At 44.6% G+C, this 15,105-nt stretch overlaps 1 protein-coding gene and 2 pseudogenes across 1 annotated transcript; all 3 read right to left on the bottom strand.

The window, feature by feature from the left end:
* Nucleotides 1-287: 287 nt before the first annotated feature.
* LOC136510891 (uncharacterized) lies at nt 288-1,273 on the bottom strand (annotated as a pseudogene).
* A 495-nt stretch (nt 1,274-1,768) lies between these two features.
* On the bottom strand, nt 1,769-8,559 carry LOC136510890 (uncharacterized; annotated as a pseudogene).
* A 4,219-nt stretch (nt 8,560-12,778) lies between these two features.
* On the bottom strand, nt 12,779-14,290 carry LOC136510889 (uncharacterized). The gene is made up of 2 exons (XM_066505193.1): nt 14,012-14,290; nt 12,779-13,621 (listed from the first exon to the last, which is right to left on the bottom strand). The coding sequence occupies exons 1-2, from the start codon at nt 14,288-14,290 to the stop codon at nt 12,779-12,781; spliced, it is 1,122 nt and encodes a 373-aa protein (XP_066361290.1).
* Between the last annotated feature and the right edge of the window lie 815 nt (nt 14,291-15,105).

Raw genomic sequence — 15,105 nt, 5'->3', positions numbered from 1 at the left:
GTGCATAGAGGAGGCAGGAGCACGCTGCATAGATGGGGTAGGAGTAGGCTGCACAGATGGAGAGGGAGAGGCTGCATAGACGGGGCAACAGCTTCCTGCACTGACGGGGCAGCAGTAGCTTCCTGCACAAACGAGGCCGTAGCAGGCTGCATAGAGAGGGCATGAGCACACTACGTAGATAGGGCAGCAGCACGCTGCACAGTTAGGAAGTTAGCATGCTGCTCAGATAGGGCAGGAGCACGTTGCGCAGACAGGGCAGCAACACACGTAGATAGGGCAGCAGCACGCTACATAGATAGGAAATTAGCATGCTGCTCGGATGGGGTAATATCTGCAAAAACATCATCTTCGTCATAGTGGTCGCAGTTTTCATTAATATCTACAAAAACATCATCATCTTCAAATGGTTGAGCATGATGTGCCTCATCAACATGTTCTTCAGACCTTGGGCTCTACATAAACAATACAAGAGGGGTAATATGTATTATTCACATGTCACCATATTATTCGGCATAGGAAAGATAGATTATTCAATCATGACTTAGGTAATTCAAAGTCTTGAAGTTCTTTACCACATGGTTTCATGAATTAGAACCGTTGTGTGAGGCGATTTCCATATTTCTTCTTTCTTGCACTATCCTTGCCTTGTGCAGTTCCTCTTCCAATTCTTGTATGCGTCGTTCTAGAGAAGCTTTGTCACTTTCAACCTTTTTACGAGCTAGAACTTCCATTTGTAGCCTTGTTGGCTTGTAACACTTCAAACCAGGGGTACCAATATCTTGGGGAGTTGGTCCTAGACTCAAAGCACGAACACGTCCTCTTGGCTCCTTTTCTCCACAAGCAGCAGCAAAGACATCACCTTGCTGAATTGATCTTTCTATCAACTCTGGGTGGGCTTCAACAACTGATTTAAGTTTGTTCTAGCAAAATGGAATATGGATGTTTATACAGTTGAGAGAGATATTAGATACTAAAATTCTATTATGGAAAAGTTACGGAAAAGAACTTACAATTATTGGCTCTGCTTGTTGGGATGGAACTCCATTTTTTCTTGTATGTGTTCTGATATAGATTTCATCTCTTCGAGGCACGCGCCCCAGCTCTACACCCTAAATTATTTTAATTCAATACTAAAACTACAACAAAATAATGCACTAAAATTGAATGCTAGAGATATTTTCTATACCATTTCATGCCTAGAACAAGCAAAGCTCTTGCTTCCTGATGTATGATGTATCCTCAACTTTGCACGATTAGCTTTGGATATTTCCATTCGAGCCTAGGATAGAAATTGTTAAATTCAGCAAATATATTGTAGTCCAAATATGAATATATAAAAATTTTTACTCCTTACTCCAAATTCAGGAGAGGTCCAGTGCTCAATGAGGAACCGCCAGTTAGTAGGTTTAACTCTATCACCATGTTTTCGCTGCAATACCTCAATTGTTACCTTTTCATAAAAAAAATCCTTCTTTAAGGTTTCCTTAAAATCCTTCCATTTCCTTGCAGCAGTGACCAGAAACCAGTTTTTGGTAGCCTCATCAACGTCATAGAATTCCTAATTTTCAATCAATAGTAAATCAGTCCTTAGGGTAATAATCCAATACTCAGCATAAGAATGGAACAACCCACACTTCGTAGCAAATCAGTACAGAAAATAGTACATGATGTGTGGTAGATTTCAGCAATCAAGGTCCAAAGAATTGAAGAGGAAAAATACCTTTAAAGTATCCCACACTTGGTCTTTCTTTTCAACGTCAACAAGCCTCTAGTCCGAACACCCAACTGATAATGTCTGTCTCACTAGAACGCCAATGGCACTAGAAAATTGTCTATAATTCTCTCCAATAGGTTGACCAAATTCATTGAGTATTATCTTGATCTTAGGCATGTTTGGTGTTCTTGCAAATATGTTGTCCATCCTAGTGATGCTTCTTTTCCTCTTCTTTGGTGGACTATTATGAAGATCTGTAGTAAACAATTTTAAATAAGAAGCATTAGTATAAAACATGTAATATAACAAGATATTTGTGATGCAGCAAGTCACACTCTACAAGACCTTCATCGTCGCATAAAACATCTCTAGATGGCTGGTACTCAGGATCTTCTTCAATTTGCTCATTTGCATTTTTAGCACGATTTCTTTGTGACCTACGCAGATTGTGACCTACAGTTGTCGCGTCACTTGATTGTTGTGTCCTCTACAGAAAAGGCACATAATAGTAAAAATATTTGTTAAGAAATATGCAATAATTGTCGTAGTAAATAAAAGTCTATACAAAACCTTTGTTCTTTTACTAGGTTGAACATTCTGCCCTGAACTATTCATACGAGGTAGATTTAGAGCTTCAAGCTTCTGGTTATTGATTTCAATCTGGTCATCTCGAAGTTGCTCATACGGATTGACAGGGACATCCTTATTATTTCTTTTTGGTCTTGACATGTTTTGTCCTATGAATGGACAAATAAATTAGCAATACTCATAGGAAAACAGTAGACACATTGTTTGACAAGACTTACTTTTTATGAAAGGATTCATGATGCATGCGACTGATGTCCCGTCCATTTTGAATACCAATTGATGATAGATAGTGAGCATGCTTTCTGCAAGGTCCATCATTTTATCACTTTAGTATGCAGAGAAAACCCATCATGTGATGTAAAGTGTGACAATGGGTCTAGATAACTTACTCCAAGTAAGGCTATATATTGTCATAGTTGAACAAAACATATCTATGGGCTTGCAGCCATGTCTTGTGATCTATACTCACTATGCACTTTCCGACCAATCCTCGACCAATGCTACGAAAGAAAGGAGTTGTACTACAATCTTCATTTCTAAATTGATGGCTAGTCCCATCATGTAAGTAGCGAGAACAAAGTGTAAGGCATTCTGTAAAATTAGACCACTCCATAATTGATCCCTCAGGGTGACTTTTTGTACAAACAGAACCCTTTAATCTCATCAGATACCTATACACATCAATAATAGACACATTGATAATGTCATAAAACTAATAGGTACCTAATTTAGTTTAGTAGTATGCCTAATTAAATTACCTCTCCACAGGCCACATGCTGCGAAAATGAACTGGTCCAGCTATCTTTGCTTGAGCAGGAAGATGAACCATCAAGTGTACCATGATATCAAAAAAGGATGGAAGGAATATAGTTTCAAGAAGGCTCAAGGTTTTAGCTATTTCAACCTCTAAACTTTCTATATCACCTATTCGAATGACAGGGGAGGAAAGTTTCTTGAAAAAATTACATATACGGATCACTGCATCACTCACAATTTCCGGCAATATTTTTCTCACACAAAGTGGAAGCAAGTGTTGTAAAATAATGTGGCTCTCATGACTCTTAAGCCCAAATATCTTCCTCTCATTACCATGTACATTATGACGTATATCAGATGCATAACCATGAGGAAACTTCACCCCTTTTAGTACTTTACAAAATAATTTCTTCTCATCAGGACTCATTGAGTATGGTGCTGGTGGTAAATAAAGTTGGTCTTCCACTTCAACAGGGTGGAGATCACTTCTAATACCAAGAACTTGAAGGTCCAAACGGGAATTCAAATTATCCTTGGACTTCCCATCTATGCCCATGAATGTATTAACTAAGCTTTCACTCATGTTTTTCCATTTGTGCATGAAGTCAAAATTATGTCGCAACATCAAATCTTTCCAATATGGCAGTTCAAACCAAATAGATCTCTTTTTGAATATGACCAAAGGCTCTCCTTCCTTGCGTCTCTTGGTTGCTAGTTTCTTTCCAAAAGGATCCTTCCCAAAAACTGTATTAAGGTCTTTAGTGCACTCCAAAACCTCCTCCCCAGAAAGTGGAGTAGGTGCTGCCCTAAACTCAGTTTTACCACCAAATTTATTAGCATCAAACCTAAATGGGTGGTCTTCAGGCAGGAATCTGCGATGACCCATATAACAAGTCTTGGTACCATTACCAAGTCTAAGTGAACATGTATAGCTGTGGCAATCAGGACATTCGGCTTCACTGGATGTCACAGACCTGGACAAATAGCCTAAACCTAGGAAGTCAGTAATAGTCCATAATACCGCTGCCTTCAACTGAAAGAACTCACCCTTCGAAGCATCATATGTTCTAACTCCCTTGGTAAACAGATCTAATAGATCTTGAACTAGTGGCTGATAATAGACATCCATATCACTACCAGGAGCATTTTTACCAGGAATCAACAAAGAAAGGATGAAATTTGATTTCTTCATGCACATTGAAGGTGGAAAGTTGTAGGGAACACAAATACCAGGCCAAACGCTATAGCTAACATTCATGGTTCTAAACGGATTAAAACCATCGGTGGCAAATGCTAGATGGATATTTTGACTATCTGCAGCAAAATCTGGATGTTTCTTATCAAAGTCTTGCCATAGTGGTGAATCTATAGGATGCCTAAGCAGACCATCCTTTTTACGGTCTTCATCATGCCATCTCACTAGACTTACTATTTTAGAGGATAGAAATATCTGTTTTAGACATTTCTTTATTGGAAAGTAGCGGAAAACCTTTTTAGGAACCTTATATACATGTTTTCCATCTAGGCTCTTCCTTACTGATTTCCACCAAGAAGCCTTTCATTTTGGACACGAATCCAACCCCTTGTTATCTTTCCAAAATAGAATGCAGTCGTTATCACAAGCATGAATACTAGTGTATCCGATTCCTATAGATTTCACCAATTTCTTAGCTCCATGAAAGTTTCTAGGCAGTGTCGAACCCTCAGGTAGTGAATCATTAAGTAGATCTAGTAGCAGGTTAAAACTCTTATCACTCCACCCTCCGAGGAGTTTGGTGTGGAGTAATCTAATTAGGAAACGCAGTTGTGTATATTTCTTGCAATTAGGGTATAACTCTTTGCTATTCTCTGCTACTAACTTCTAAATGGCAACTAGCTCCTCATAGGGTTCTAGGTCTGAATTGTTGTCATCAAAATCCCCTTTATCATCTAAACCAGCAGCTAAGTCCCTAAGCAAATCAGAGATGTTATTATCTTCGTTAGTCTCCTCCATAAGTTCAACACCATCATAGTTTTTATGATTCAGAGAAGAGCTAACTTCTCCATGTAAGGTCCATGTTCTATACCCTTTTAGAAACCCATCACATATCAAATGCTCATGTACTTCACTTCCCTCCCTCCAAAATGAGTTAACACACTTTCTGCAAGGGCATAGTATCTTGCTTCCTACCGCTGAATTCTCAAATGCAAAAGCTATGAAATTGTTCACCCCTTGTTGATATATCTTGGTGTGCCTACATACAGTTTTTAAGTTAATTACCATGTTAACTACAAATAGAACTTTCAGTCTTTGTGAAATAAGTCTTTGTACCTAGCATCATTATCGATCCATGATTTATCCATTCCCCTTTGTGAAAGATCAAGCAGCTTTAGAAATGAACTATAAAATAAAAAAAGACCATAAGCAACAAAGAAGCTACATACTTTGACAATCATGCTCATATCCATGAATCCGCAGAACAATTTTAATTTAAACACGATTGTCATGTTCATGTCCACAACAATATTAAAAAAGATGGCCTACAGAAAGAGGATCATACCAGTACGCACAAGAAGAGCAACTGCCAACATTGTGGCTATTCAAATAATCTCCAAAAGATTGCAAGTTGCCCACTTCAGCTCTAGACTGGGGTAGACGGACCTGTGCAGATTCTTTTAGCTACACGTCCAATGCACCATGGCAGCTGTAGTGTTAATACACATGACATCAGATCAGTACATGTATAAGTATGTTGAGACATGAATTGCAAAACAAAGTAGTGCAGTAAATTGATTATGCTAAAAAGATAATAGTCTGCATTTCTATTTTCTATTACTTTGCACAGGAACTTATATATAGGATGACAAGCTAGAGTAACAGGAAAAATTGAGATCAGGCTACTGCCCGCAAAATCATATCATCATTTAGCACATCTGGTCTGTCAGCGCGTGTGTGCCATGATAAAAACAGATTTTCAATGGAGGTATGTAGAAATGTACAATGCAAACATATTGGTTATCAATAAACAATGTTATACAACTAAATCATGGGAAACACTGGGGATAATACTATACGCCAAGCTTAAATGTAAACACACACATTATTTATATACATTTCTATAGATGTAGAGGATAACACTATATGGCAAGCATTGAATGTAATAGCAGGAAGACACATACGTACGTTTCTATGGGGAACTGCAGCTGACAGGGAGCGATAAAGGGGTTTCTATAGAACCTATTGAATATTAGATGATGCCCTGTCTGATCTGCAGAACCTCGAATGGCACCAGTGTACATGCGCAAATAGGGAAGTTTTATGGCACAGTCTCGACTTCAAAGAGTTTTGTGTGAGACATGAATAGAAAGCATGTCCATTTGTCACTTTAGATTTGATATCTTTGTAATATGCTGCTGGATTCTAGCTATATACACGCTATCACTGCTTTTTGATTAATAAAAAAACAAAAATGCAGAGTTAGGGAAAAGAGTAGCAGACATACACGAGAGTAGCAGACTTACAAAAATGTAGACATGTTCTTCTAGGGAAATGACAAAGAAGAGTAGTCCACACCACATGCCTACCAATTGTCTCTTCTAGAACTATCGCTCCTAAATAGAATAGTGTAATCCAGGTGCAGATTTGGCAAACTAGCATACAACGACGGGGGGATTTGTGTGGCCATATGTAAGGGCATTTTGGAGGAAGGGAAGGGAGGATTTGGTTGGACCTGGCAAGGGCGCGGATTTGGGCGGCCGTGTAGGGTTGGCACGCGACGCGAATCACGCGGCGGTGGCGGTGGCAGAGTTGGGTGGCGGAGGAGTTGGGCGATGGCGGCGGCTATGGAATTGGGTGGGCATGCAGGGATTTGGTGGGCGGCTAAGTTGAGATGCGGCAGCGAAGTTGGGCGACGGCGTCAGCAGTGGATTTGGGTGGGCGGGCAAGGATTTGGTGAGTGCGAGACTTGTAGTGGAAGTGGCGGCAAATGAAATCTGAAGATGCACTTGAAGACTGAAGTGACCAAGAGTTAGGGTTTGGAGAGATCATATTTGGGCCCAATAGTTTTGCCACGAATGGGCCCTATTTCATTTTCAGTCTCCCGTGAACCTGTCTTCTTTTATTTCCACACCGTGCGCCAAAGGCACGGCCCTATACCGACCGAAGGTGTGTCCTCTATACTGATCTAGACCGACGAACTGTTTGACTGTATAGGTAAATATCTATACCGACCGATGGTTTATCGCAACATGTATATTTACCGACACTTGATCCGTGGGCTAGCTATACCGACCGACGGTTCAACAGTATTAGTATATTTATAACGACACACATGTGATGCTATATTAGTGTTGTGGTGTAGTGAGAGCCGCGAGTCATGGAGCGGTTTCCCAAAAACCCTTGAATGCGAAGAGTCGAGGGGGTTTCTTTATAAATCTATTGCCGCACACCATGCTCCCACCTTTGTCACTTCGTCACTTCATCTTCCATCTCGCTCTCACGCTCCCCTACTTGCATTCATATGCACTCCACCGCTAGGACTGAGAGGCGTGCGTAAAAGAACCAAATCCAATCCAGATCTGAGCGATGGTGCTGAAGAGGAGTGCCTCGGCGAAGAAGATGGCCGGCGAGAGCAGTCGAGAGAAGGAGTGGGTGCCGTCACTCATGGGGGAGACAGAACTCAATGAGTTGGTGGAGGCCGGTGTTCTTCCTGATTGTGCTACTGCCGGATGGTGTCCGGCCGACGGTGAGCCCTATCCGATGCCACACACCGACAAATTGGTTGTATTTGAAGATTACATCTGGCGCGGATTAGGTTTTCTGGTGCATCCTTTCTTGCAAAATCTGTTGGAGTTGTGGAGAGTGAGCTTGTGCAATCTTCACCCAAACACTATCTTGCACATTTCTGTGTTCATCCATTTCTATGAGGTGTATCTTGGAATTCTTCCCCATTTTAGTCTCTTCCGGTACTTTTTCTGGCTCAAGAAAAAGGGGGGTGCGGTTCCAAAGTGGTCGGTGGTGTGTATTTACAGCTCCGCGATGGGATGGCGAGTGAATACATTCCTATGCCGCTAAATACCTTGCTGAAGGGGTGGAATGCCAGGTGGTTCTATATGAAACAGACTGATTCCGTCATCGGATGCAATGTCGATCATGTTCCAGAGAATCAGAGGAGCTGGTCGGAAAGACCAACCGCTGCCAATAAGGGAAAGGTGAATGAGCTCCTCAATCTAATGAGGGGCATGAAGACAAGCGGAGTGGTAGTGGCAGTGAACTTCATACTGCGCCACGTCCAGTCTTGCAAGGAGAGGGCTCATGGGGGGTTTGACTTCAAAGGGGACACCGAAGGCATCCAGGAGAGGATGGAGAAACTATCAAAGGAGGCCATGCTTTGGCGAGCCGCTGAGCTATTTGCACCAAGCGTGTTGTACACCGTGCCAGGGTAGTCGAGGCCCTTCAACTGCATTAACCCTCCTCCTCCGGTGAAGATCTCAACTATTACTCCAGGAGTCTTTTGTCTCATGCCGCGGATAATTGGTTTGTTGAAAGATCAATTTTTAGGATCGGGCAGCGTACTTCTCGGGTGTGCCGAGGAGCAGAAGGTCGGAGCTAGTAGGTGCCGGGCTGACTACTCAGCTGGAGGTAGGTGTCGTTAGTGTCTTATCCGAATCTAGAGGTGAGGTTGCCGGTCTAAAGGAGAGTCCTCGCCCGATATCGAAGAAAGCTCGGGGAAAAAGGGTGGCGAAAGGCGAGCTAGCCTAGAAGAGGAGGAGGGTGGTGATATCCGAGTGGTCGGATGACGATGAGGCGCTAGTAGTTCCCCCTCTGAGCACCAAGGCTTCGTCACGCGACATGCGTGCAGAGTTACGATCGACGAGGGGAGAAGACGCCCGGCGTCAAGTCTTCAAGGAGCAGCCAGGCAAGAAGATGCCAATGGCGGGGGCCACTAGGCCAGCGGAGCCTGAGTGCTCAGGGAGGCAGCGCCATTTCCAAACTGTTCATTGGGAAGCTAACGTGTAAGTCTCTTTGCTTCGTGGTCAGTGACTTTCCGATCTTTATAGCGGCGATGATGAGCTATTTTGGTGCAGAACGGGGCGTGCGGAGGATCTGGATCCTTTAGGTCAGACTAGCGAGCGGCCAATGGCTAGCCCTGGCTCAGAGCCGGTGCAAACGGACTTCGCCCCCAAGTCCCCAGGCGTTCGTCAGTTTGTGGAGAATCCGACCACCGCTGCTGACAGAACTAGAGATGGAGAGCGGTGGACGGCGATAGCAGGGGCCTCAATGGAAGCGCCTGGAATAGCAACAAGAGCTGCCGAGTCTTTGGAGGCAGAGGCAGGAGCTGCTAGAGCTATACCAAGGTTGGAGACGTAGATGTCGATGGTGTCGAGGGGAAAAGCAGTGCATCCTGATACGCCGTAGGGCGCAGTAGGTCGCTCTGTACGTTCGCCGATCACCTAGGGGGCACCACTGGCTACGGAGGTGGAGGACGAGGTTGAGGAGATTGAGTGTGAAGAGTCGTGTCCTTAGGTCATTCGCATCTTCTGCAAGCGAGGTGAAGAGGTTGTGGTCGTCGAAGAGGAGGACACCACCAGAGAGGTGAAGAGGCTAAGGTCCACTCTTACCATGGCTATGAAGCAGATTGAGGTTAGTATTGTGTCAGTGGTATTCATCTTGATGTTGGAGACTATTGTCTTTGGCAACTTTGTTGCTCTGCAGGGCATAGCGCGGACTGCTAAACAGCGGCGACAGTTAATCAAAAGGATGGAGCCCCTCACCGAGGAGAACAAGAAACTGAGGGAGGCGGTGAAGTTGATGGAGGAGAACATCAAAAGAGCCCAGTGGGAAAGGGACCTTGCTGAATCAAATGGTAAGGACCTGGAGTACCAAAAGGTGACCCTATCGGAGCAGTTCAAGATCGCCTCCGAGCAGCTGGAGCGCATCTCCAAGCAGAAAAAAGGTATTGCGGATCGGTGAATTTGTTCTGTGTTGCCGAACAATCTTGATGTTGCTATCGACTGTTACATTTGTAGAGCAAGATGCGGAGCTCGGCCGGGTGCGTCAAGTCGTTTGTTGACTCCAAGAGGAGAAGGAGGAGGTGCTTGGACAAGTGGAGAAGCTAGCCAAGGACCTAGAAGGTGAATGCTGCGTGGTCAGAATTGCTGATATGATTCCCTCATTTGACAAATCCCCTTGGTGTCTGCAGGACATCGTCAAGAAACCAACGAGCTAGTCGATGCCCTAAAGCTGGAGGCCAATACTTGGAGGGAAGACTTCGACACTGTGGTGGCCGGGGTCAAACCAGTGCTCGACTGCATCGACTTGGAGGTAGCTCCTCAGCCTAACGACGGGTCACCTTGTCCAAACACCGTCATAGAGAGGTGTAAGGCGGTGTGGGAAAACTTCAAGGACTTAACCAGGATGCCGCTGTCTCCATAGTGACACATGCTCTAGTGGTGGTCCGATCTCATTACCCTTCAATTAATCTTCAAGCAATAGGGGCCGGGTTTGCCAAAGGGACGGGTGTGGCGAAGGGGAAGCTACTGCAAAATGAGGTGGAGGACGCAACGAAGAATCTAGTCGGCGATGTCGATCTATTTGGCGAGGAGGGCGGCGAGGCCAAATAGACCGTAGCTATAAAAACAAAAGATCGACTAGTAAAAGTGCCCATGTGCGATATAAAAAACTTATGATTTGTCATGGTGATGTGGTGCATGAGTGATGGTTAATTATAAGTGCATCGGATATCATTAGGCAATCGAGTATTGATTTAATTGCTCTTAGCGCATTTATATATGATATAAGTTGCGACCGAGCAGTTAGTTCATTGTCGAGCACTTAGCCCTGGCTAGCTCATAAACCATAACGTCGAGAGCTAAGCCCATGCACGTGTAGGGAGTACGGGCGTGACCAGGGAGCCGCTGCTGACCACCCATAATGCAGAGAGCAGAGCTTCGTGCATGTGTAGGGAGAAGTCGGTGTCAAGGCCTTCTCTGAAGAAACTCAAACCAGAACATGGCTGTTGGTGAGCTGGAGCTTAAGGTGATTGGTGTGCTCGCATGGAGAATATTTGGAGACCGCTAAACCATGGCGTAAAAAAGGAGAAGTACATGTTGTTAACCCTAACGCCCTTATACATCGTATAAGTAGCGTCCGAGCAGTTAGTTCGTTACTGGGTTCTTGGCCTTGGCTAGCCCGTATTCCATAACGTCGAGCACTAGAGCCCATGCACATGTAGGAGAGACAGACGTGACCAAAGAACCACTGCCGACCACCCATAACGCAGAGTGCTGGAGCCCATAACACGTGTAGGGAGAAGTCAGGGACAGGGTTTTCTCTAAGGAACATAGAGCGGAACATTTGCTGCTTGGTGGTTGGTGAAATATCTTAGAGATATTTTGGTATGGAGAAGTGGGGTGAATCGTTTGCGAAGATCTCATATAACTGTTGGTGTTCATGGAGATGCAATATGGAGTTAGTAATCGTGAATGCAGATGGAGTGGAGAAATGACAGAGGCACAATATGGCGGCAAAGACTTTATTCATTACGGAGTGAAGAATACATATCTAGAGCGTTTCAAGGATAGAAACGTATAAGGTGCTCGATGTGCCATGAATTGGGGATATCGACCCCTTCCATGTCACATAGCCGGTAAAACCTAGTCGGGTAACCTCTTTGACCACATAAGGTCCTTCCTAGGGGGAGGAGAGCTTGTGCATCCCTTCTATTTTCTGCTTTTGACAGAGAACGAGGTCGCCGATCGCAAATGAACGACCTTTGATGGTGCGATTATAATATCTTCACAAGCCTTCTAGATATTTGGCCTTGCGAATGCAAGCGATCAGGCGTTCTTCATCGGCTCTATCAACGTCCTCCGTCCGAGCAGTTGTGGCTTGCTCTTCATTGTAATCTTCCACCCTAGGTGCTCGAAAGGCAATGTCCGCAGGAAGTATGGCTTCTGAGCCATAGACCAAAAAATATGGAGATACACTGGTGTTGCGACTAGCTTGAGTGCGCAGTCCCCAGACCATAGCTGGGAGCTCTTTGAGCCATCTGCCTAGATGCTTTTCCTCTTTTAGGTATAGTCTCTTTTTGAGGGCATCGAGGATCATGCCATTCGCCCGTTCGACTTGGCCACTGGCTCTAGGATGGGCAACGGAGACGTATTTGACAGAGATGCATCGATCTTCGCAGAAATCCCAAAAATGGTGACCGATGAATGTAGTTCTGAGGTCGGTGATGATAGTGTTTGGGAGACCGAATCTGTGGATGATATCTTTGAAAAGTTCGACTGCCTTCTTGTAGTAGCCAAAGCGAGCGTCTTGTATTCGATCCACTTGGAGAATTTGTCGATGGTGATGTATATGTACCAAAAACCGCCTGGCGTGGGCTTGAAAGGCCTGATTATATCGAGTCCCTAGCATGCAAAAGGCCACATAGCTTGTATGGTTTGCAATTCCTGTGCTGGCACATGTATTTGCTTAGCGAAAAACTGACATCCCTCATAATGTCGAACAAGGTCTTCTGCATCAGAGATGGCCATGTGCCAGTAAAATCCAGCTCAGAAGGCTTTTCTGACCAGGTTTCTTGAGGCCGCGTGATTAGCACAAGAACTTGAGTGAATTTCGAGAAGTAGTTTCACTCCTTCATCTTGGGTGATGCATTTCTACAGTATTCCTTCCTTGGTGCTTTTCCTCATCAATTTCCCATCTACCAGTACATAAAGTTTGCTACGGTGAATGAGTCATTTAGTTTCAGTCTTGTTGGCGGGTACGTCGGCACTGGTGAGGTACTTTATGAACTGTTCCCTCCAATCTACGACCGACGAGGGTACTGCAAGTACCAGCTGCTCGACGGGGGGAACTTCTTGAACTTCCTTTTCTTCCTTGATGGACAACATATAGAGGTCTTGAACAAAAAACCCAGGTGGAATCATGGCGTGAGAGGAGCCTATCTTAGATAGGTGGTCGGTGAGATGATTTTGATCTCGTATCATGTGGTGATACTCAATACCATAGAATTTCCCTTCTAGTTTCCTTATCTCGGTGCAGTATGCATCCATCTTCTCACTAGAACAAGACCAATCTTTGTTGACTTGGTTGATAACCAACATAGAGTCTCCATACACGATGAGGCGTTTGACGCCGAGCTCAATAGCTATACGAAGTCTATGGAGACATGCTTCATATTCTGTAGTGTTGTTAGAAGCTGGAAAATGTATTCGGAGAACGTAACAGAGCTTGTCCTTAGTCGGAGTAATGAATGAGACACCAGCACCGTTGATGTTGAGGGCACCATCAAAATACATTATCCAGTGCTCGGGGCAGGCGGTGGGAATGGGCTCTTGGATCTCGGTCCATTCAGCGATGAAGTCAGCCAGCGCCTGTGACTTAATGGTCGGCCTGCTTCTGAATTCTATGGAATAAGTTCTAAGCTCTACTGCCCACTTAATGATGCGGCCATTTGCCTCTTTGTTACAGAGTATGTCCCTCAGAGGGAACTCGGTGACCACGGCGATCTTGTAATACTCGAAGTAATGGCAGAGTTTGCACGACGTGACTAGAATGGCATATAACAGCTTCTGAACCTACGGGTACCGAGTTTTGGACTCATTGAGAACCTTGCTGATGAAGTAGACCAGGCATTGCACCTTATAGGCGTGTCCGACCTCCTCGCGCTCGATGATGATAGCGGTGCTAACGACACGAGAGGTAGCGGTGATGTAAATTAACAAGATTTCATTGGGTTGAGGCCCCGTCATGATCGGAGGCTTTGTTAGAAAAGATTTGAGCTACTCAAAAGTTGTATCGGCTTCCTCTGACCAGGAGAAATGTTTGGAGGCCTTGAGTAGTTTGAAGAACGATAGTCCCATTTCGCCGAGGCGTGATATAAAGCGGCTGAGAGCAGCCATGCACCCTATGAGCTTTTGTATATCCTTTACGTAGGTCGACCATTTCATATTGGTGATGGCAGATACCTTTTTGGGGTTGGGTTCAATGCCGCGAGCGCTGACGATGTAGCCTAGGAGTATGCTGGATGGAACTCCAAAGATGCATTTTGAAGGGTTCAACTTCCACCGGTATTTTTTTAGGTTGGCGAATGTTTTTTCGAGGTCGGCGATGAGATTGTCGAAGTTTTTTGATTTTATGACCATGTCGTTGATGTAAGCTTTGATGTTGCGGTCTATCTGTTGGTCAAGGCATATCTGGATGGCTCTCTGGTAGGTCACCCTGGCATTTTTTAGTCCGAAGGACATGGTGGTATAGCAATATGCATCGAAAGGCGTGATGAACAATGTTTTGATCTAGTCGTCCTCTTTGAGGGATATTTGGTAATAGCCGGAGTAATAGTCGAGGAAGGAGAGGAGCTCACAGCCGATGGTGGAGTCTACAACCTCATCTATCCGAGGTAAACCGAAGGGGTCTTTAGGGCAATGCTTGTTGAGATCAGTGTAATCAACGCACATTCTCCATTCTTTATTCTTTTTTTGAACAAGAACTGGGTTTGCCAACCACTCAGGATGATATACTTCTTTAATAAATCTGGCTGCTAGGAGCCATTTTATTTCTACCCTAATAGCCTCCTTCTTGTCTGGCGCAAATCGTTGGAGCTTCTGCTTGATCGGCTTGGTGGTCGGCAAGACATTCAAGGAGTGCTCGACTTTTTCCCATGGTACCCCCGGCATGTCTGCGGGTTTCCACGCAAAGACATCAGCATTGGCGCATAGGAAAGAGATGAGTGCACTTTCCTGTTTGGGGTTGAGATGAGCCCCAATCTTGGCGGTCTTGGTGTGGTCACCGAGGCCGAGGATGACCTCCTTTGTTTCCTTATACTTGGTGGAAGCATGAGGAGGTTCTAGCGCTGGAATCTCCAGATCATTAGTGGGCATCACCTTAGTGTCGGTGACTACGTTGGTCATCTGGATGGAGAGGTCGGTGGCTTTGGCGAGGGAGGGACTCTCTGTCTCATAGGCGTAGGCGACGGAGAGGTTGGCCCGCAGAGCCAGGACTCCCACAAGTGAAGGCATCTTCAACACCAGATAGGCATAGTGCGGTATTGCCATGAACTTCG

This window comes from Miscanthus floridulus, chromosome 16 (assembly GCF_019320115.1).
Source record: "Miscanthus floridulus cultivar M001 chromosome 16, ASM1932011v1, whole genome shotgun sequence".
Lineage (NCBI taxonomy): Eukaryota > Viridiplantae > Streptophyta > Magnoliopsida > Poales > Poaceae > Miscanthus > Miscanthus floridulus.
Note: the sequence above shows the minus strand (reverse complement) of the source record. Positions and strands in the feature narration are given on the sequence as shown.